Source organism: Rhinolophus sinicus, chromosome 2, assembly GCF_057876585.1.
Source record: "Rhinolophus sinicus isolate RSI-liver-muscle chromosome 2, RSI-T2T, whole genome shotgun sequence".
Lineage (NCBI taxonomy): Eukaryota > Metazoa > Chordata > Mammalia > Chiroptera > Rhinolophidae > Rhinolophus > Rhinolophus sinicus.
In genome coordinates this window covers 38,616,258-38,640,760 of record NC_142502.1, presented here as the reverse complement: position 1 = coordinate 38,640,760, position 24,503 = coordinate 38,616,258, and the positions used below count along the sequence as shown (strand labels likewise).

The 24,503-nt window shown below is 35.9% G+C and overlaps 1 protein-coding gene across 2 annotated transcripts in view; it reads right to left on the bottom strand.

The window, feature by feature from the left end:
* Positions 1-24,503, bottom strand: part of MAN1A1 (mannosidase alpha class 1A member 1) — a 155,979-nt gene that overhangs the window by 54,246 nt on the left and 77,230 nt on the right. For both annotated transcript variants that reach the window (XM_019740975.3, XM_074333505.2), the window contains one exon: positions 11,899-11,993. In XM_019740975.3, coding sequence (XP_019596534.3) covers positions 11,899-11,993 — 95 coding nt within the window. The remainder of the gene's footprint in view (positions 1-11,898; positions 11,994-24,503) is intronic.

Genomic DNA, 24,503 nt, shown 5'->3' with positions numbered 1-24,503 from the left:
GTCTTTTATATAAAATGGAGTAGTACTTGCATATAACTTATGCACATCCTCCTGTGTACTTTAAATCATCTTTAGATCACTCATATACCTAATACAATGTAAATGCTATGTAAATAGTTATTATACTGTATTGTTTAGGGAACAATGACAAGAGAAAAAGTCTGTACATGTCCAGTACAGATGCAACCATCGTGGGCCTAACTACACCACACACGCCAGCAACAAATGGAATGTTTTATTTTTTGAATATTTTCGCTCTGTGGTTGGTTGAATCCATGGATGCAGAGCCCAAAAATACAGACGGCTGACTGTATTGCAGTTTATGAGCTACAGAATGTTGCTGATGTGGTTAATTTTAAAATCCAAGACTTTTACACAGTAGAATATAACAATATTACCACACTTTGTAAAGAGATGGAGAGTGATCATGAAAATATTTTGCCCCAAAAGAGATTTTCCAATTGTCTTGAGGCAAAGTATTTAATCAAGAGCTGACATTTCACAAAAAAAAAAAATTGTGTCCCTATTTGCTGACATTTTCTGGGACAAGTGGTTGTCGGTTAGTGTGCTACTTACCAGAAAAGAAACAGGAAGAAAACAATACACTTAATATACCATTTGAAGATAAAGGTGACAACTTAACATGAATAAAAATAAATCTGAATTTGAAAGAAACTAAGTAAAGGTATTTTGAAATTGGACGCTTATGAAAAGATTTGTAAAAGTGGTTCACCTTTAAAATTCATATTTGTTTCAAACTTCAGAATGGAATTTTTATATCTTGCTTTAAAATCTTTCAAAGGACAAGTTCCAGAGGTTTTCTGTCTTTGTATAAATGTGCAAGAACAAATAATACCAGGAGAGATTTAAATTTTCTAGAGAATTATATCAATAGCCTTTCCGTAATTATCGGATGGGATTTAAAACAAACACCATGTTTTAGGAAGGTCAGCCAGTACCACACTTCTCTCATCAACACAACTTTCTATGTTTTCCACCTGGACAGAGTTAAAACTAAGTTTTGAAATAAAACAACACAGAACAAGAACTTTGAATCATTTATTGTATCATTAGAATTAAACTGAGATTAAAAAAAAGAGTCATACTGCTCTCACTAAACATATCACTCATCTGCTCTTAATAAAATATTTTATTTCTTCATCTATATCTGTTCTTGGACAATTTTATTTTTTAAGTGTTTTAAAATGGACATGACATATTAAAGCAGTGGTACATGTTTGTATAATTTGCAAATAAGAATACATGTTCTAGAGTGAGAGCTCACAAATATTTTGTAGATAAGAGAGCAAACTGTGGGGTGCAAATTCCCTCATGCAACTAGCTACAGTAATTGCATACAAATAAATGGCCAGAGGTGCTGCATTTATACAGTGTTAACATTAATTTTCCCTGTTAAATTCAAGAACCACAACTTTAAATACCTCATAATTAATGAAATTACCATATTTTCAGTCCTTATTGCAGTCCTTATTTTAGGGTATTCCAGTAATTTAAAAACACCCTTCTTCAGCTGGGCAGTTTCATTATGTACTTCCCTTTGTTGTCCCAGATGATGACAATTACTATGAGAACTCTATAAAGCTTTCCTTGTTTGAGGAAGACTCTGTGTTCTAAACTGAACACATGGGTGGCTTGCTAGAATTACAGATGTGTGTATGACACACACACACACACACACACACACACACACACACTCTTTAATTGAAAGTCCATTCTCTCTTTCTAAGGTCTAAATTAAACAGAGGTTGTATGGACGTCTCCCATTATTTCAGGATCTTGAAATTCCACAGTGGTCTACTATTTTGGGTATAAAACACCCCTGATATCTTGAATTTCTAGGTCTTGAGCATCATCCTTGTAAAATTGATACTATTCCCACTTAAAAAAATGAGAAACCAAGGCTTAGAGAAAGAAGATACAGGATCACATTATTTTTAAATAGAGTTATGCTCAGGAAAACACAGGATCTTAAACACATAGTTAGATATATTTTGAGAAATAATATATACTTGTCATACTATTCTTAAAGTACTGAAGCAGAACTTACATTGCTGTTTTTTCTGTTGCCATTTTCTTAAACATAGTCAGCAAAGTTATAGGAATTAGCACTATCAGGGACTGAAAAATTATGTAATTCATAATTCCTCTGTTTTCCAAAGTCCATTTGCAGAGTGCCAACCGGGTATAAAACGGCACTCTGCTGATAGCTCTTTGGGACAGAGAGAGTGGGACAGGACATCCCAGAGCTCTTGGAAGAGAGAGGGCATTAACCCAAGGTGTACAGGCATAGAAAAGCAGAGATGTGAGAACACAAGAATGTGTAATAGTTTTGATCAAGACATAACAAAAGACCTCTTATAAAATCATATGCTGTAAGGGCTCAGCAAGGAGATTCACTGACCTTTGAAATAAATATAATCACATTACAAAAAACACATACAAAAATCTAAGCTATTTGCACAATGTGCTCACATATAACTATTAGAAATGATATCCATCTTAAAATGACTTATGTAACTTTTATTGTTCTTCTAGGGGGTAGAATAGATTTATGCTTAAATTTTGGAAAACTGTTCACTGATAAAGCCATTATAGTAATTGCACTGGGTCTGTTTATTAATTTGTCACAATTAAGTCAATAAGAGCTTTACTAATGTCCTATTACTTGATTAGTTTTGAAAGTGATTATCTTAAGAACTCAACTTAATTGGAAGCCTCTCAATTTACAAGGTACATTAAACTCTCAGTAGCATCTTAAGATTATTCAACATATGCAGGTCAATTACCAGTAATCACTGTTTTGTATAAATGTTCCATAAAAACTATAGCATGACATGACAAAGGGGGAAAGTGAGATTTAATTAATAATGCTAAACTCTAATTGACATTTCCAGGATAAAAGGGCAATGTGAGCATTCATATAAAGTCTTCCTGAAACTCGGTGTTATTAAAAATCAAAGGAAAGCTAGCAACTCTCCACCTTACAGATGAAGATAATTTGTCACGATTGCTAAATCACCAAATTGTACTGTCTGTACTCATGGCCAGCTGCACATTAATTTCCAGATTAATAAATTACAATTAATTCTTACTATTGCTCCATCACTTTTCTTTTTTCGGTTAATAAAAGAGACTGCACTCAATTATTGTTCATCCCATTTTTCAAAACAGATCAACTACAGCTATTACTGCATAAGCAAGAAAGATGGAGTGGTTAATGTAGCCACTGAGATTGTGAGGCCTTTAGAAATTATTGGCAGAAGTATAAATATTTTCTATTGACCTTCCAATTCCCACTCAAAGATTCAATGTAGTTAGTTGAATATTTACAACAAATAACAGTCATAAGGACTGAGAAAGTACCTTGATACCAGGCTGATTTTCAAGCACCCATTCAAACGATTTCATACACATTTAAATTAAACTTTATTAGATATGTAGAAGGTTTGCCCCACACTAACAACATGAATTAATCACAGGAAAACTGATTGCTGTTTCATTAAAAACCTGGAATAGCAAGTTCCTTGAAAATGTCATTCCACAGCTGACCCGTAAAGGCATTGTATGAATTATGTGTTCTGACTTGTTCCTAATCAAAGTTCTGTATATAGAATACATTTCAAATTGCCAAGGCTGATTGGCCACCAAGTGTATGAATAGTGTGAACAAAGCTGAATCTATAAAACACTAGTTCTGTGCATTTGAAAAACTTGAGATGAAAGCCACTTTGGGTTTGTTGCATTCAAATAACAAATAACTATAACTGTTCTTAAAACAAAATTTTCCTGGTGAGTTAACTGCTTAAACCATGGGGATGCTGTAGGGAAAATAGTGGTCATAGTTAACAATTCAGTCCCACAAGTTTTGTACCAGGACTCTCTATCTACCAAAAACTGAAGAGTGAGGAAGAGTCCTTAACAGACTCCCCACATACCACAAGTCATTTTTTAAGGGATGCAAGCAAGTACCTTGGCATAGATTGTCTCTACACTGTGTATACATAATCTTTGATACATTTCTGCACTTTCATTACTCATATGCTATAATTTGGCCTTAAAATGAAGGACCTTATAGGAGTACAGAACAAATCTATGTATCATCTATATATCACATTGTGTGTTCACCCAGAGCCAGTTCTTCTCCTAACACCATATATTTGATCCCCTTTACCCTCATCTACCACTCCTCTCCCCCCTAACCCTCTGGTAACCACTAAATTATTGTCTATGTCTATCAGTTTTTGTTTTATTGTTGGTTTGTCTTGTTCCTCTGTTGCTTTCAGTTTTATATTCCACATATTAGTGAAATCTACGGTTCTTGACTTTTTCTGTCTGACTTATTTCGCTTAGCATAATCATCTTACACACAAGAAACCATTGATAAACTAAAGAGGCAACCAGCCAAATGGGAGAAGATTTTTGCAAACAAATATATATTTTTTACTATCTATTATATGGTTGTGTCAAACGTCAGCCCGTTTACTCCACATTCACACATCCATTTTCTGCCATTGTCCTACCAGCAGCACAACCAATGTGGTCTGCGGCAGATGGGAATTCCTGGAGACATAGGGAGGGCTGATGTGAAGTCATGAGGACTGCCAGAGCCTGTGTTCAAAGTCAGATATGGTCTGTTCTTTCCTCCTGGGATCAAAAGACATTGAAAACCCCATTTACCTGAGCATTAACTTCAATTATGACTAGAGAAGTGGGAAGAAAGGGAACAGTTCAGTCACTCTCAGGCTCTTGAAATTCCGACTGCCTCATAACGCACGACTAAGAAACAGCAAAGCATCCTTTGCTCAGAATTGTTTGTCCCTTAAGTCTCAACAGAGGAGGCTGCACACAAAGTACATTTAAATTGTTGCCATCCTTCTTGTTCACTTGCAATAAAGAAATGCCTTTAGTTTAGTCAAGCTATTGCATGCCTGACATAGACATAACGATCTGACGTTTGGTGAGAGGACTAACTGATCCAGAAGAAACCTAGGTCCCCGTCTCCGCTGGTGGGAGGGTAATCGCTGCCTCTTTTCTTTGGCACTGAAATGCCCTCAGGTACAGGCCAGGTCACCAGCTGCTTATAATAAAGTCCCTTTGCCTGAAGCCCTAAGAATGGTTTTATGAAAATGGCTCTCCTTCTTAACAGTGACCCTGAAGTCCTTAATTAGAAATGCCTTTTTATCTTTTCCTTCCCTTTATGCTAAAATGTCCCAAACGTTGCTTTCTAGTCTTACTGGATAAAACAATAATAATAATGCAAGGGGAAAAAGGACATTGCAAACTCTTTCTGGGTAAATAGTGTCTAGAATTAGCTGCTTTCCAGAAGAAGCAACATACTGCTTAGAGTTAAGTGAAAATGTTGGGTAAGGAAAGTAAATTAATCATAGAAACAACATCCTCTCACTTTCTGTGGATGTTTGCAGTTGGCTGCCTCACTGAGCAGCAGTGAGACTTAAGAATCCAAACAGCTCTGATGGCTCAGTCATTTCTTGTATTACAGAAGTTTTTAAAGTATAGTCCTTAGACCACCAGCACCAGCCTTTCCATCAGCTGGGATTCGGTTTGAAGTGCAAATTCTCAAGCCTCACCAAAATCCCTATAAATCCAAAACTGTGAGTGGGGTGCAGCAATATGTGGTTTCATAATCCCTCCAAGCAATTCTCACATACCCTAAAATTTGAGAACCATTGTTCTGGTAAAGCTGGGTATTTTCAAACAAATTTTCTAATATTCTATATTTCAATAAGTTGATGATCAGTGGTCAGGGAAAAGTTTTCAAAGGTAACTGAGAAGGGAAATGAAGCTATCCTCAGGATATAAATACTAGACATAAAGCAGTGATTCTCTACCCCAGCTGAATATTAGAGTGCTCTGAGGAGGCTTAAAATAGTGCCAGGACCTGACTCCAAACCAAGTGAAACAGGTTGGGGTAGGGAGGCAGCAATGATATATTTAAACAGATGCCCTAGTTACTCTAAAACACTGGGAAGGTTATGCATCATGGATAGAAAGTAAGTAACCATAGCAGTCAGACCCTTAATAGAAACTGGACAACCTACAAACTAGGAAATAGAATGTGGATTTTTATAGCAAGGATACACGTACCGTTCCATAGACTAGGTTGGACCATATTAATGAAGCACGAGCTAGTGTGTGGGACTTGGGAAATGAACATTACATTTTATTGTCTCACACTCTTCTTATATCTTGTGTATTTTTAGAAAGGAAATTGTTTTGACCCTATAGATTAACTAAAATAATTAAAAAAAATAATACATGTTTGAGCATGGAGCCATAACCATCCTACATGGACTACATGGAAACAGTCGCTCCATATTTCCAGCTATTTCTACCAATGCCATCTCCCTTCCTGACCTAAGAAAATGGAACTTGAGCTTGAGAATGGATTAGAAGCATTGAGTGGCTTAAAAACTGAAGATTACCAATAATGTCATAAAGATTTTGTAGGGTATTAGATGGACGCTAGTCTTATTAGGGAGACCACTTCAGGGGTGATGTAGGTGCCTGACCACTGCAGTGTACATTGGAAGCTGAATAATACTGAATGTCAACTATAATTTAATATATATACATAGTGAAGGGGTGTGGAGTACAGCACAGGGAATAGAGTCAATGGAATTGTAACAGCTATATACGGTATCAGAGGGGTATTAGATTGGGGGATGGGGTTATCCTTTGTGAGGGGTGTAAATGTCTATTACATTGTTTTGTACACCTGTAACTAATAAAAAAAAATCACTTCAAAAACAAAAAGATTACCTGAAGATTACCATAAAAAGGCATCAGAACCAAGTTAGTTTTAGCTGTATACTCTTTTATCACATACCATATTTTATAATGAAAATTGAGAACAAGACCATAAACTAATAATAATTCCAATTTACATTTACTTCATAGCACTTTGCAATGATTAATCTTCTTTTACATATTAACTCACTAGATTTTCACAAAAGCCTTAATGAGATTATCAGGATAGATACTATTATTGCTGTTATTTTAGCTTTACTTATGAGACGACAAACTCACTTATGTGAATCATCTAAGGCCAAGAGCTATATTGACAATGTTAAGAAACAGCAGTTTTAATTATGGTAATGATATTCTAATGTCTAATATTAAAACTTTGTGTCTGTCAGTATTACTGTTTCCAGAAAAGCAGTTTGTGTCTATTAAAACTAACCAACTATAATTTAATATTTAAGCACTTTACACCACCAAAGTATTAAGAAACCCAATAAAGGGGCTACTGCCTCTTGTTGCAAAACACAGACTACATGCTTCACACAAGATAATCTTTCACTATCAGAAGACATTCAGTTATGTACTATTCTTAATTAAGACCCCACTTCAGTTAAAGTAAAGCAATTTGCAATTTAATTATAATAATATAAACTGCAATGTAACTAATGATATAGCAGGCATTTGCATTGGATAATTAGTCAGTGCATAAAACTTTACATAGCAGGAAATAAAAACAGGTGACAGAGTTGTACCTCATTCATTACTTTGCTGGCTAATGAGAGCTGGAATGCAGATCAGTCATTTCCCAGAACATTTCTTGATGTGTGCACGCTGTAGATAGTTCCACTAGCCTAATACAACCACCAGGAAAGTGGCAGTTCAGAAAAATCCGCAATGAGAAAAGAGTGATAAAATAATATATAGCTAAAACTAACTCATGTATCAAGAAAGACAGAATAACTAGTAGGAATGCTCACACTGTATGCCCTGTGATACAAATGAATAATGGTAACAGTAACTATATTACTTAAATTAAGGACACACTTTAGAAAACCCCAAAATTAAATAAGTTATACCTATAAATATAGTGAAATGGTGAAATACTTGATTTTACAGTCACAGAGGTGATTTTTCTTCTTTAGGTGGGAGGAAAAAAATGCATAAGGCCTCTTGCTAATAGTACTAACAAGAACAGACATCAAATTTTGACATTTTCACATTAGAGAAATTGAGTTCTACCAAACTCTAATCTGTTAAAAAGGCAATGGATTTCTTTTAGCAGAGGTTATTTAAGGTATGCATTTTCATTCCACTATTGTGTTGGTGAAGCAAGCATATTAGCCTAATCAGGTGCTATGTATAACACCTAACTGTTTGTTCAAATTACTACTTGCCATTAAATCACGATTTGGATTAATTTACAACTTAATATAGCAATTCTTGAATTAAGAATTTATTACAGATGTGGCAGAAGAGATAATTATAAAACACTTTTTTCTTAACAGATTTTGGGGGCACAGTTCCTAATATAGAATATGAGTAAATTATGTAGGTTCTCTGCTATTCTCAGTTTGCACAAATACTGAAATCCAATTTGGCTTATTGGTGTTTTGGCTCCAAACGCATAAACCTCTCCAATTCAAAATACTGCTTGCTCTAAATTCAATACAGTTAGTTCTTATCTCTCCTTGGCACAGGCTATCTTACATTTGTCAGTTACATCAGTGAGTGTATAACATACAAAATATATATTCTGCTTTACCAACCATGTTGTGAATACCCTGAGGGAAAGCCCATGTCTGTTTGCTTTTTAAAGAAAGTGAAGAGAAACAGACAATCTTCACAGGAAGGTACAGAACCTTCATCACAGCAGGGACTCAAATAAACGCCTTCTTTTTTTTTTCCCCAAAGAAAAGGCAAAGAAATCAATTGTCTTTAGGCAATAACCTGAATACTAGAGGAATGTGAACAGATGATACCAATAAGCTCACATTTTTTGTTAACATATAGGTGTTGGCAAAAAGCAACATCCATAACTATTTTCAAAATTGAGAGGGATGAGCAGAATTATTTTGCAGATAGCATATTCTGTGTCTCTCCCATCATAAGTATTACCAAGAGTTTCAAACCCAGTTAACAGTGAACACACAGCTTTTCTAAAAAGCATCCTCAAGTGCTTTCTTTCTCTTGAGCATCCTTCTACAGACACTCCCTTATTCTGAGAAGGTAATTAAGAAAATGTGATTGTGACAGACATATATTTCCCCCAGTCCTTGGAAACTTCTACTGGTGACAGTCTTCAAAAAACTAGAAAAGAAGCTCCATGGCAGCTGTCTCTTATCCCCTGGCCCATACTCTGAAAATACACAGATTCAGATAAAAGAGCCTATACGTACAGGTTGACATCAACAGCAGATCCTGAAATGTAATTATTGCAGATAAATATGAAACATTGTTTTCTTCTCCTAGAGGAAATTCTTTTAGATGACAAATCAGCTTCACAGCTGGAAGGAGAGTGGATTCAATGAGGACATGTGACTGGGCAAAGGGATAGGAGGCATTTCAGTGGATTGATGTTACTATTAATTTTGCCAAGGCTTATTGTGTAAAATTGGGTAAGTCTCTGCTATTTAGTAAATGGGATTGAGAGTGGATAAAATATAAAATAAAAAAAATTCACACAGAATGCCAGGAAGAAATTAAAAGTTTTCCAATCAGTTGTCAAATAGTCACCTAATTTCCCCCAGTTTAATCTGAAAACATTAGAGAATACATAAATGAAATGGCACATCATTTTTCACCATATGCAATTTTCCTATAATCTTTGAAATTAAATAAAAGCTGCTATGTAAAATACTGTAAATGCAAAATAAGGTCTCATAAAACACTTGAATGCCCCAGTTAATGAATTTTCAAGAGGCAGAGATATGAAAGATAATAGAGGATTCAGTATTTAATAGTTTTTAGAAGTCTTTCTTTATTACATTATACTAAAAAATATCTCCACTGTACACTAAGAACAGATTTAACTAAGGAAAAATCCTCTTTCTTGTTAGAAATAAACACTAAGTAAAGTTAAGTCTGCTTTAAAATAATCCAATTTCTTATGCTTATTTCAAAAGGGGCTAGAACTAATTAAATGATATCAGCATGTGACAATGTTTGACTGAATTTTTGCAAAGATATAGGCCCATACCTCTCTCTATTAGTTTTAGTAGGTTTTTAATTTCATTACCTTCCAGAAAGCAGTAAGAACTAGCTCCATGGACTCTTAGGGTAGAAGGTTGGAGTGATCACTCACTCCAGTAAGCCCTAGGTGGGCTCCTATGGTTTTGTCAGATTTTGGAAATTGTGTGAAAATATGTGTGCCCAGGAATATGCATTTTATGAGGAAAGGGACTTATTGCATCAGAAGTTCAATGTGGCCTATGAACCTGAAAATGTTCACAAAGGAACTATGACGGTAGCCTAACTTCCAGTTTACAGATAAGTCTGGAGAGTTGAATTGATTGCTCTAAAAACAATCCTACACTGGCTGTAAAATACCTAGAACCAATTAGTTCAGTGTACTATTCCGCTCATATTATTTTTCTCAGAGGGTATGTAGGGAAAAGAATATGTTAAATGTGTACAGTGTTTTTGTAGCCAGATCTTATTTCAGGTAACAGAGTAGTTTCTAGGTCAGAATACTATCTATAAAAACAAAGTCTAAAGATATGGAAGATAATATAGATGGTCTATATTACCTCATACGTAAAATAAAAAAAACCTCAACAAATGCCAGGCTGCCTCCAAGCCGAGCTCATACCCACTCCTGCCTTAAGACCTTGCGGCACATACTATAATCTTCAGAGCTCACAGGGAAAGCCTTAGGATCCCTAGAGGGGAAAGCAGATCCTGAAATATCACATTATACAACAGAGAACCACATGAATGAACGTGGACCAGTGTGGGTGGCCTCAGCACCCCTGCTCCTGCCCCAAACACAAATCATGAAGAAGAAATGCGTATTAATCACACCCAAACACACTGTATACCACACCCTCTTGGCATTTCTAAAACAAGAATGCTGTTTCATTTATGCCTATGCACCAATGTGTGGGTAAACATTTAAGTACATATTCCAGCTCTATCATTTATATACAGTATGATGTTAGGCAAATGACTTAATCTGTCTGTGGCTTGAGTTCCTTATTAGTAAAATGGAAAGAACAACAATATTGATCTTTCTGAGTTGTGAGGACTAAGTATGGTATTGGGTTGGTGCAAAAGGAATTGTGGTTTTTGCAATTATTTTTTAACTTTTTAAACTGCAATTACATTGGCACCATCCTAACAATATGTGTAAAGTGTCTAGAATAAGGATTCATATTTTATGAAGATAAACAGCTATCATCATCATCATCATCATCATCATCATCACCACACAGAGGCACATATACAATTAATGACTTCTGGGGAAGAAGGAGGTAAGAAGGAATCTTTAGATACAATGGTTTATTAACAAAATACTCAAGCCATCATGAAAATTCAAGCTATTCCCTAGGAGAATGCCAGAAGGTTTGTTCAGCCCAGGTTTTTCTTGGGGCCACATTCTCATGGACTTGTCACACCAGGGTGCTCCACCCAAAAAGGATGAGAAGGTTGGTTTGATCTGGGTCAGTGGCGCAGTTCCCTTCCCTCCTGGTAACTGTGGGCAGGGTGGCCTCAGGTGCTCCCGGACAGGTACCCCAGCTTGTTGCGTGGGAGATATGATTAGTGCAAGTGTTCTATCTCTGAAATGCTTTGATGACAATTTTTAAGATAATGGGATGCTCTTGGAATCTGAAGAGACAGTTTCACTGATGCAATAGCACCATGAAGTAGTGAAAACCTCAAATTATGTCTGGCTTGGATGACTCTGCTGGGGTAATGCTATCCTATGACAGGGACAGGGACCCAGCTAAGGCTATGGGACACTGAAAAACTATAACTTGCAACATGAGGACAGATGCCAAGACTCCCAATGGCGTCAGTCACTGACACACACAAGTAATTATCCAGCCAGTGTCTATTATTCAATCACAGTGTCCAGCATTTTAACTTAAAATATGTTGTCAAAAATGAAGAGTTTTACCTTTTTATATTCAGCAATGCCCAAGGTATTCCAGAGGGAGTATGAAATGCTGGTAGCAATTTTACCCCAAGTTCCACTGCTTTCTTTCGAAATATCTGAAAAGTTAAAAAAGTAACTTTTTTAAAGTAAGCTATATGAAACTTTAAAAAAAGTAAGCTATAGTTGTAAGCAAAATAAAATATACTATACTACTATCTCACATTTAGTACATATCTACTTTAAAATTTTCTATACATAAAAAAATAAATGTTTCTCGAATTAATAGCATTCTCAAATTAATAGAATTACCTAGGAAAGGAAGAATGGTCCAGGGACCATTGTGCTGTGGGGCATTAATTACCAATCTTGGTTGCACATTAGAATCACATGGGGGAGGTTTAAATGATACTGATGTTTGGGTCACACTGCTGAGATTCTAATTTCTACGGCTTGGAGTTTTCAGATCAGAATATTTTAAAGCATCACAGGTGATGTTGGGTGATTCCAATATGCAAGCCAGGGAGAGAACCACTTGGATTGAAAAATCAGGAGATCTGGTCCTATTCTCTCTTCACTTATTTACTAGGGTACGGAGAAAGGAGACGTATTAAAAAGACATCATTACAAGAAATTGATATGTCTTCTTAGTCCTTTATAGTTTTACTTTCCTCTGATGTTAAATGTAGGTAATATGAAAGATACAAAGTTAAATTAGGTCCCAATTCCACCCAGAATTTAATAAAGGATATATGCACATAAATATCTAGAATACAAATAAAATGAGAGCTGGAGATAAAGTTATCTAGGAGTTCATGTGAATTCAGTAAGGCTGTGCGGTGCAGAAGGCATTTAGATGAGGGTTGTATGTAGCACGTACTGGGGACTAATAATGCTAGAGATTGGAGTAAAGGAGTGGGTACTAAAGGGGGCATCCCTGAAGGCATCAGTCTAAACTCAGGTGGAGACAAGTGGGGCCCTGCAGAAGAAATGGAACAGGTCTGCTTATCTGACCAAAACAGGGGCATAAGGCCAGGCATACATAGCATGGGCCCAAAGAGTGGGGTGTCGTACATGTAAGGCTAAGAATTTCATTTTCTTAAAATGGAAAAATATTGAAAGTTTCTGAGCTGCAAATTTACTTGAGGAAAGCCATGCTTTAGGGAGATTAATTAGATGACACCCATTCATAGTTTTTAGTCCAAAGAAAAACACTGAGTTAACTTACTCATTGAAGGAAAGACTGCTGCAGCCTTACCTGCTACAGCTCTGTCAGCAAGCAGGTGTCTCGTCGCTTGCTATACTGGATGCCTGAGCGTGGTGGGCTGGGAACTGAACTTTTTCCTTCTGCCTTTTCCTCAAACAAGGGAGATGTAAGAAATGGTTGGGGGAGCCGTGAAAAGCATGGAGAATGGAAGCAAAGTCCTCTCCCAGCCAATGGGAAAGGATTTATTAAAAACAGTCATGCGTGGCTTCTCTAGAGGGAAGGGGTCTTGCCCAAACTCCTGCTCTAAGAGCTGAGCCTCCCCACAGAGAAATCTGGGCACTACGGCTCCCACCCTGATGATAAGCCAGTGATACCAATGTTGGTGCTATTTCTGAAACCCTGCTCTTTGGGAATCTCTCTCTCATTTAGTATGAAAGTTAAGAAAGTAGTGAGTTATAATGTAAAAATTCAATTGACCAGAATTTACGTAAACTAACTGCCAGAATTTACGTAAACTAATTTGAACTCCTAGAGTGCAAATAAGGACACAGACATTTGTAGTATATAGAATGCTAAAAACTAGAGGTACCATGTTTCCCCCCACAAATTATTATGACTCTCTTTAAAGTGGACAATTTCCTGTTTTGACACCTGACAGTGTATGGAAGGAGAGGAGGAAATAAAAAAGACCAAAAGGTATATTCTTTATAGTCTTCCTTCCCTTTCTCTACCTTACCCTAGAGAATTCCAAGTCCTCTTCTGCTGTAAGGTGTGAGGTGTGATAAAAAAAGTATGGTGAACGTTTGAATAAAAAAAAACCCATTTATTACAGTAAAGGACTCAAAATACACTCCCTCTCGCTTTGAACACACTTATCCCATCGTTCTTGCCACTTCCTGAAGCAGTTCGGAAGTCCTCTTTCATGAGTGTCTTTAGTTGCACTGTCGTGGCTGCCTCGATGTCCTGAATCGATTCAAAATATTTGCCTTTTATGGTCTTTTGACTTTCGGAAAAAGCCAGAAGTTGTACGGTCCCAAATCCAGTGAATAAGGTGGACGAAGACACACTGTAATGTTTTTATTTGAGAGAAATTGCCATACCAGAAATGATGTGTGACATGGAGCCTTTCCGTTGTGATAAAAAAAATACAATGAATGCTACCACTGATTGCCATCCAACGGAAAGGTAGGGATCTTCAATATGGGAAATGGTGCGTCGAACCTTAGTAACAGTGTGTGCCAAGTGTCAATGTGTTCAGTGCAGTTAGTCAGCTGTGAGCTATGGTTGAGAGAAGGTGTGTGGTATAATGTGCCATAAATCATCCTCCATCATGAACACGCTCCGTGTCACACATCGTTTTTGGTGTATGGCAATTTCTGTCAAATAAAAACATTACGGTGTGTCCTCATCCACCTTATTCACTGGATTTGGGACCTTGCGACTTCTGGCTCTTCCCCAAAGTCAAAATGATTCAGGACATCAAAGCAGCCACCGCAGCGCAACTAGACACTCACGAAAGAGGACTTCCAGAACTGCTTCAGAAAGTGGCAAGAACGAAGGGAAAACTGTGTTTCAAGTGAGGGGGAGTATTCTTGAGGGGGATTAATATCAGTGTGTCTTTTACTGTAGTCATTTTTTTTATTTAAACATTCACCCTATTGTTAGATCACACCTCATATTATCCAATTACTGCCATCGCTTGACTTTCTTGTTTCCACCCAACTTTTTAAACTGTTAATTAATTAACTACTTTTCAAGAAATTTATATAAGATAAGTTTCAGGCTTTGAAAACTCAAAGCTTATATTTGAATTTCAGCTCCATTTCTTCAAGTTGGGTAATCTTGGGCAAATGGCTTAATCTCCCTGTGCCTAACATTCCTCATTTATAAAATGGGGATAATAATAGCATTTACTATTTTAAAGGTTGTGGTAAAATAAATGCATTATTATATTTAAAGACTTTAGGATACATTAGCAATCACTCTAAAAGTTTAGTTGTATTTTTTATAGTGATAATAATAATGGTATTTCCCCAAGTACTTTCCCTATTTACTGCTTGAAGTTCTTTCTTATCTTGACTTTTACTCAACTGCTGTTCTGGTATCATCTACTCGGGTCTCTCTCTCTCTCTCTCTCTCTCTCTCTCTCTCTCTCTCTCTCTCTCTCTCTCTCTCTCTCTCCTCTGCCCCCAACAAACATACTTTTGATCATAAGCATTCATTCTCGAGAGCTAAGCCCTCAGTTTTCATCACCCATTTGCATTCCCAAATTGAACTTTCCATTTTAGCTCTAGTTCTGTACTTCTATTTGCATGCTCACATCACAATTTGTGTGTCTTGTTGTCTTCTGACACTTAACATGTCCAAGATGATATTAATCCTTTACAATCCCAAACAAACTTCCCCAGTTCCATCACTGAGTCCCTGGGCTCCGGAGAGCAGGCATTTTCACTTCTGGATTTATTGATCTTTACTCATTAAGTTTAATATTGATTCTGCTGAAATGTTTCATCTATAGCTCATTCTCTTTCTGTGATACAAGCATAGTCCACATTTTCATCATTGGGATAAAAAAGTGGCATGATCAAAAGGAAGGTCCTCTTTTCTCCCATTCTTCAGGATTTTCCCTCCTGTCTCCATTAATCTGTATCTATATTACCAAATTTCTCTTTTTACCATACAATGTTCTTGTTCAAGAAACTATAATTATCCCCTCTGTTGCCTAAAATATCAGGTAAAAACTGATCTATTGACTTTTCAAAGCCCTCTATGAATCAGATCAATCTATTATCTTGTATTCTCTCAAAGACCACTCTGGCTCCAGCTTAAGTCTTCATGGTTTCAAGCACTCATTGAAGTTCAGTTCACTTTAGTATGTTTCTAAAAGTGTTCCCCGCCCCCGCTTTATTCAGATGTAATTGACATATATAACTCTGTGTACAACATGATACTTTGATACACACATATAGTGTGAAATTATTACCACAATAAGGTTAGTTAACATCCCCATCTCCTTTTTTTGTGGTGCCACCTTAGTATATTTATTGACACAGTTCTCTCATCTGAAACACACTTTTCTGCCTGCTGTTGGCCAATCCAAATTCACCCATTTTTCAAGGCCCAGGTCAAATCTCAAATCCAGGGCAAGATTCTTTCCTTCTGTGAACTCGTACACTGACAACTAGAATCACACAATGCAGTATTTGATTACAGAAAGCAAGACACAGATCTCTAAATGTTTCCTTGTGTTACTCTTTTTATCTCCAAGTAATTTTCTTTTCTTTCTAAAAGTAGAGAAAAAGACATCCATTTCTCTATCATTGCCTATTCTACATATCCACCCCAGCTTAGGTAATTTTGTATTTAAATTTATTGATTTCCTTACAGTATTCCTATGAGTAGCAAGTGGGAAGATATTTATACTCTCAGTTAACAGGAAACAGCGGCACTTCCCATCTTGAGATTTTTGCCTCTGCTAGCAGGTTCCTCTGGCTGCAAAGCTTTTTCTCTAGCTCTTCGCATGCCTGGTTCATTCTTAACTTCAGGAATCCCTTTAAATGTCCCTTTTAAAGAGAGATCTTTCTTAACAACCCCACATAGAGTTGGCCATTCTCACTTATTGTTTATCATATCACCTTTTTTATTTTCATCCCACTATTTATCACATCCTAAATATCTTATTTGATTACTTGTTTATTGTTTGACAACCCCACCAGATGTAAACTTCCTGAGGGCATGGACTTTGTCTTGTTCACTGGTGTGTGTGTGTGTGTGTGTGTGTGTGTGTACACGTGTACCTAGTATCCAGCAAAGTAACTAGTACTCAATAAATGTCCATTTAGTAAATGGATGAAACAACCAAAGAGTAATTAACATACTTGGGGCATTGTAATGAGAAACCACTGACATTCTAGTGTTTTCAAAGTGCTCCATCCTATTCCACTGGTTTCTATTGTCTGCAAATAATTATGTCAAGTATTCAGGAGTCTCAATTTTGGGCACAATTGCAAAATAATTTTGAATGAAAACATTAACTTATTGATGCTTTAAATGAAATTATACGTGAGCTTGATTCAATTCCAATTCTTAATGTTTGATTTGTTATCCCCTCCTGAGATATGAAGAAAGGTTACTTGGAGAAGGAATCTAGATTTTCAAAGAGAACATCTTTCTACCTAACACAGTGAGTATATAATAAAATTCCAAACTAGCTGATAAAATTAATATTGTTAAAAGAATGAAGGCGAAATGTCGCAAATCATTTCACAGGGCAGTTAAGTTTTAACTAGCACATCTTGGATAATGTGCTGAAAAGCAAATGATAACAGAAAGTACACTAAATGGTACTTCAGTGCTCCTTCCAATGGGCAGGCATGATGGGAGCACTGGACCTGGGCCAGCACACGGATGCTAGGATTGGCTTCAGTGGAAGGCCTGGAACAGGCACTGAACTTTTCTGGTTCTCAATTTCCCTAGTGAAATGGGAGAGCAAGGATGATAAGTTCTATTTTTGATGTATCACTGGAAAAAGTACTACTCAGAACTCCTCAAAGCCAGTGCTAAAATGAGACTGCCAAAAAAGCAAAATTATTATGTTTTACAAAGATATGTTAATTTGTTACTGGATTCTTAGTCAATCTTGGTTTCCAGGGTTTGCTGGTACTTGCATTTGGTGGGGAGGATTTTATAAAGTCAAAGGGCAAGATGAAAAATGACAATAAAATATAATCTATGCTGATACTAAAAGACTTTTTTTTTAAACAAAAATGAGAATTAAAATTAAATAGAGTTTTTGTGCAACTCGCACCAATCAGTTGGTGAGGGGCAAACATCTCATGACCAAACAGGAATCTTCAAAAAGATTCTGCATTATAGAGATTCTGATTTCATTCATAGTAAAAATCAAAACTAATATAATGTACTGAAAGAACAGTGGTAAAATATGATGAAGTAGCTTCTAAAATAATCTTTTAAGCATGCAACACAAATGGTCCGAAGTTAAGAATTTCAAAATCACTTCACCAAAACTGTATCTTTTCATTACACTTAAGTAACATCATCACAGTCTTACTGCTGTTTTTGATAAATGTTTAAAAAACTTCAGATTTTAGAATCTAGCAAATAAAAACATTTATCTTTTTATTTTACTCTCGCAGATTGGATTAGACAAGGCTGTAAACAAGATGTATGGCTTTTTTTGCCTTCCTAATTTGCAGTTCCCTGAAGAACTGCACAAGAATATTTACACGCCAGAGCAGAGAGTAGGAAAGAAGAAATGAATAAGAACAGACAGCTCTGGAAAAAACCAGTTTCAGTTCATACACGCTTCAGTTTGAAGTGCACAATCAATAGCAAAGGCTTTTTTTCAAATGCTCATGCTGAAAACATCACTGTTAAAAGATCAAACACTAATTCCCCATTAGTAAAAGCAGAGTTTACCTATTACTCATTTTCACTATCAAAAGCTTTCAGCACAAGATGCCATTTATACGAGAAATATCCCTGGCTGAAAAATAACTGAAATAACCAATGTATTGTTAGCTAAGGTGATTAACACACATAATATGGACCAAATTTAATCATTCAACCAGTAAATACTTATTGAGCTACTTGGGCTTTTCAATTTAGAGTGGAACCTCTAAAGGTTTAAATATTTAAAAAAAAAAAGACACCCAGTAAGAGTTAGTCCAGCAAAAACTTACAGCTGAAGGGACATCAAAGGTCATCTAGTTTCATAATCTTGGTATACAGATGAGGAAACTGAGGTTCAGAGAGGCCTTATTCTCCTAGTTAAATGCTCTGATTTGGGATGGTTTGATGACAGCTACAACCAAGTGAATGACAGCTTCATGCAAGCTCAGAGAGATGTAATTCTTCTGATCCAGAGGGACTCTCCCTTGGGAGTCCCCTACATGTGTGTGCACACATCTTTCTTTCACTGCCTGTTTCTAATCTTTCCATTTTCTAATTGATCAAAACCAAAAACTGAAATTTTATAAAAATTAAAATAATTATTTGTTGTATTTGTCAAATTGCATTATGCACTTCATTTTTTAAGTTTATAAGTTTAATTAAGATGAATACTTTTGTCAATAGTTTTGTTTTTCTTCCCTGTGATTCAGGACAATTCAGTTTTTAGCCTTTAGGCAATTAGATGAAGAGCGTGTTCTTCACTTTCCTGAAAAATTAAAGCACTAAGATCTTGTTTATTCAGTGCTAACCTGCCAGAAACCATGGCTCGTAACCAAGAAGAATCAATATAACTGTATCTTAGATTTGAGTTTCTAATGTATGAAAGCACAAAGTTTAAGGGCAAGAAAAAAACTTCCAATAATTTAAAAATTTAGATATAGAATGCCCCTAGTGAATAGGCATTTTAGATTTAGCTAGCTTTTCATTCTCATGAAAAAATTAACAGCTGGAGAAAGTAAAAAGCTAAAAGTTTGCTTTTATACTATCCCCCTAGTAAAAATGAATAAATGTTGATAAATGAATGAATAAAATTGCATCCTGACACTAAGAGGGCTCGGATTTCATTCTCTGGCTCCCGAATGGGGAAAATTTTATGAAGAGGGCAAGGTGAAAAATGGGGAGAAATACTGGGAAAAATTTCAGGCTGTTTTTCAAGGTAGACATTACCACTATCCATGTGGGCTGCAAACAATGCTACCCACTCCTGGAACTAGCCCTGAATTTCCCGAGCATCAGCCAGAATTAAGGTGGCCTCGTCACAGGTACACTGAACAGGGAATCAGGAGGCCTGAGTTCTAGTTCAGGGCCTGCTACTCACTAGTTCTGCCACAATGAAAATGGGTCACTTCGCTTCTCATTGGTTATGGAACTTTCCTGAGAGATAAGGGGCAAAGATACATAAATGACAACCCCACTAAACACCATATTGGCTGTCTGATAGAGGAAATATCTTGAGAAATGATTAGGGTTCTTTAAAAAATGGTTTCCTATGAAGAAAGTATATGTTTGTTGTAGAGATAAATGGCGCAGAGCGGGAGGCTAGGGAAAAGAATATAGTATGATGACAGAAAGTTATATGTCCCTTTCCTAACATGCATTCGGTATGGAAGTTAAAAATGCACAAAAAAGGAGAGGAAAACCAAAGGCTATTTAGCTCCCATGCATAGAATTATCCTTAGGTGTTTCACATATTGTATTATCTTAGACATTTTAACTCCTAAAGCACTGACCCAGGAACAATAAATAACAGCATAATAGTCCAAATCACAGTACTATGCTTAAAGATGGGTTGTTGATCTCTCATTTTATCTCACTTTAGGCTTAAAAAATGGGCAAGTTACCAACATGACATTTGGAAAAATATGCAGTATATTGTTAATATAAAAATGCAGTTAATAACATTGAATATTAGATAAGTATGCCAAATAGTTTCTGAACATACATTTCACACCAAAAAGATAACATCTTAAAAAACAACAACAAAAAACCCACAACATAACCCTGCCTGTTAAAGAGACAGGAATTATGTGCCCCACCTGCCTGTGATTTCTAACATAATTTGTGGAATCTACCACATACAGGTTGTTAATATGTGATATTACAGTGTTAAAATATGGACTGTTCTGTTTACTATTATGTGTGCAGGGAAACAGCATAAATCATTTGAAATATACAAAATGCAGGTTTGGAAACCTTTGTTCACTAGAAAGATAAGAGGAACAAAATGACAACCTCATCTATGCGAGGATACTGTGATTCCCTGTCATTTTTGAGTTAGGAGGCATTCTGTGCAAGTGAATTTTTCCAGATACAAACTCTCACTGATAAAGAACATTGATATATTTATAGTTTAACCTTTTTCTTTGCATCGATTTAAAAACCATATTTATCTGTTCTTTTGATTTTGTGCAGTGGACAAGGATGCTGTCTCGGTGACTCGTCATCAGCATCACATGCAGATACTGAGGTGGGGCTGCGAGCCCTAGGTCCTGTCTTCAGCTGTCGGGGCTGCATGATCTTAAGACCTCACTTAAACCCCTCTGCACCTCAGTTTCTAAATGTGTGAACAGGGACCCATTCTCCCAAATCACACAATGAGCAAATGTGATTAACTGCACAAGTGCTTTTTAAAGAGCAATATTAGTAGTTACCACCATCATTGTTCTTTGCCCTAAGATAGCGGTTCCCTCAGGAATAATTGAAGGATGTTAGAATTTTTGTCAATACACTAAATGGTCGAAAAACTGCTGAGCTTTTATGTCTGCATTCCATGGTCCTACTGGTTTTCTTTCTGTTACTGGCTATCAGTTCATTAGAATGAAGAGTTCTCACTGTCGTAGTGTATTTGCTCTCCTTCTAAGTTACTAATTTCGTAAACAGTTGTCTGTACCAGGGCCCGAGGATAAGTCAAATGGCTCTTCTGTGTCTATCTTATGGTGAAGGGAATGAGCTTTTAGTAATGGGCCCTTTTTGTGTCAGATGACTAAATTTGAGCTATTAACTCGATAGTATGAAAAAGCAATGAATTAGTATGTGATTTAGCAGTACCAGTTTGAAAATTCATAAACTAAATACCTATGTTTATATAGGTTTTGTTTGCTGTTTTGAAAAAATGCAAAATGTAAGTGACTCCTTTTTCATTCTATTAAAGTAAATGTAAATCTGGTTGTCCATCTAATCCTATTAAACTGGTGGATTCAATTTCTGCATAACCCTCCTTTATCATATATTATACACTGATACGTCTAAAGTACTTTTGGGCACTGAGTTCATAATTTTGTCAGCTGACGGATTAACATTTTAAATTATCAAATGGTGATGCTATGGGTCAGAAAATTTAGCAGCAGTGCTATATTTGTCTTATGTTTGCCCCACTGCCCCAGGCAAGTTGAGTAGCCTCTCTTAGCCTGAGTTTCCTCATCTACAAAACAGAGAAACATACTTCTGCACCTCAGAACTCAGAGAAGTTTTCATTTTCTTTTTTCCCAACACCAAAATTTCAATTTTAAAATGTCTTGTTATACACTGAATATATTCTCATTATTGAAAAATCATGAAATTGTGAAATAAGCAAAAAATATAGTATCTCATTAATCCTATACACCCCAAGACAACTACTGTTAACATCTTAAGTCTCTATCCTTCTAAATAGTATTGATTACATTTTTTTTTTAGAAAAATGGCATCACTTCATATACACTATGTTGTAATGTTTTAAATCTATCTCCAGCAACTTAATCTACATTAAGTACAACATTTCTATACCAGAGGTCAGCAAACATTTTCTGTTAAGGGTCAGATGCTAAGTATTTTAGGCTTTGAAAACCACATACTCTCTATAGCTCATGGTTTTAATTTTTTTTCACTTATAATCCTTTAAATTATAAAAACAAATCTTAACTCTGGTAGTACAAAAACAGGTCTCAGGCTGAATTTGGTCAGAGTGCTGTAGTTTGCTGACCTCTGTTTTATATTGATGGGTACGTTTCTATAACATTTTTTTGAAACAGCTACATACCACTGTATGGATATGCCACAATTTAGCCAGTCTCTTCTTATTTGACACTTAGGTTTCCATTGTCTTGGTAGTACAAACAATAGTGGAATGAACATTCCTGTACATATTTATTCGTACACATGACTATTTCCTCAGTTTGAACGTTTGAAAGTATAATAGAATTTCTGGTTAGACGGTTTCACTATTTATTCACTCATTCACTAACTATAGTTGTGGGGTCAAAGAAGCCATGGACACATGTAAATGAATGGGCGTGTCTGCAGTTGGCCAATCCCTGCATTATGTGAACTTGATTGAAAGCATCTTAAATATTTTTCATTTAAATGAATACATTTTAAGACTTTTTCATATATCCTATTTCATGACAACACTACCTCTGTTTTTAATAGATTAGTGTTATAGTCTTACAGTACCATAAATAATTCAGTTAAACAATGCCTTGTATTAATAACTGTAACTATTCAATCAAAATGTCACATAACTCAATACTTTTCTATTAAAAGAGTTTTGAAAATATCTAATTGAAATAGGTCAAGAGGCATTTCCTCTTCAAAATACAAACAATAACTCAGGATATAACTTATCTCATCATTGTGGCCACTCACACTATCCGAATGCTTTTTAAAGCTATTACACACACACACACACACACACACACACACACACACACACACACTTCAGTGTAGTCTAAACTTTCTAAATTATAAACTTTCAAAAAGGAACCTCTTCTATAATTCTGACCTTTTAAAAATGTCAATTCATTTATTCAACAAATATTTATTGAGTGCTTATGTACTACATGCCAAGTTGCACAAGGCATTGGAATACATTAAGTAAACAAGACAACTGTGGTCAATGACTCATAATAACACTTGTTTTTGAAGTATAGCACTGGAAAAATGTCCAGAGAGTAGTATTTTATGATGCACAGGAAAGGATCAAGTAATAACTTTCATTTCTTCTCCAAAAGAAAATGAAGATGGATATAATACTGTGGTGGGTACTGTACAAGGTAATCAGACAAATCCTTGCCATCATGATGCCTGACCATGTGAAACTGGCAACAGCATCAGAGATATATAGAAAGGCAATTGTATAAAACTATAGAGAAAGTTATCATTTAGGTGTTTTTGAAGATCTTAAATTCAGCTTCAGGCAAAGCAGACTTCCTCCAATGTGATCTAGGTACATCATATATACATCTTTTCTTCTGTGGCCAGTCAATATCTTGAAGGTTATTATTCAGATGGAACTCCCCTTTAGTAGCTAAGAAACTGATCTATTAGGTCAGTTAAAAAAAAAAAAAAAAACAACACAAAAAACTAGGTCCAACGGAAAGACTGTGGTAGCAGCACTGTGTATTTAAAAAAGTAAAACTCATGCACAGAGAAAGACAAATACTGTATGAGATCACATATGGGCAGTCTAAAAAAGCTTAACTCATAGACAGAGAAATAGTGGTTTTTAGGAGCTGGGAGTTGGGGAAAATGGGGAGATGTTGGTCAAAGGGTTCAAAGTTCCAATTATGAGTAAGTTCTGGTGATTTAATGTGCAGCATGGTGACCATAGTTAACAATACGGTATTAGATACTTGAAAGTTGCTAAGACAGTAGATCTTAAACGTTCTTACCACAAAAAAGAAACCAGTAATTATATGAGGTGATGGAGGTGTTAACCAAAGCTACTGTGGTTATTAATCATTTTGCAATAATATGTAAGTGTATCAAATCAACATCAATTGTACATCTTCAATTTACACAATGTTATATGTCAATTATATCTTAATAAAGCTGAAAAAAAAAAGACTCAAATTTGTGAGGTAAAGCACAGTGGAAAAAACATGGCAGTCAAAGATAAAAAGGGAGTCAAAACAGAAGTGTTCACACTGTAGCCTTCAGTCCAGTCTAAGGGTCAGGCAACAGACCCACAGAA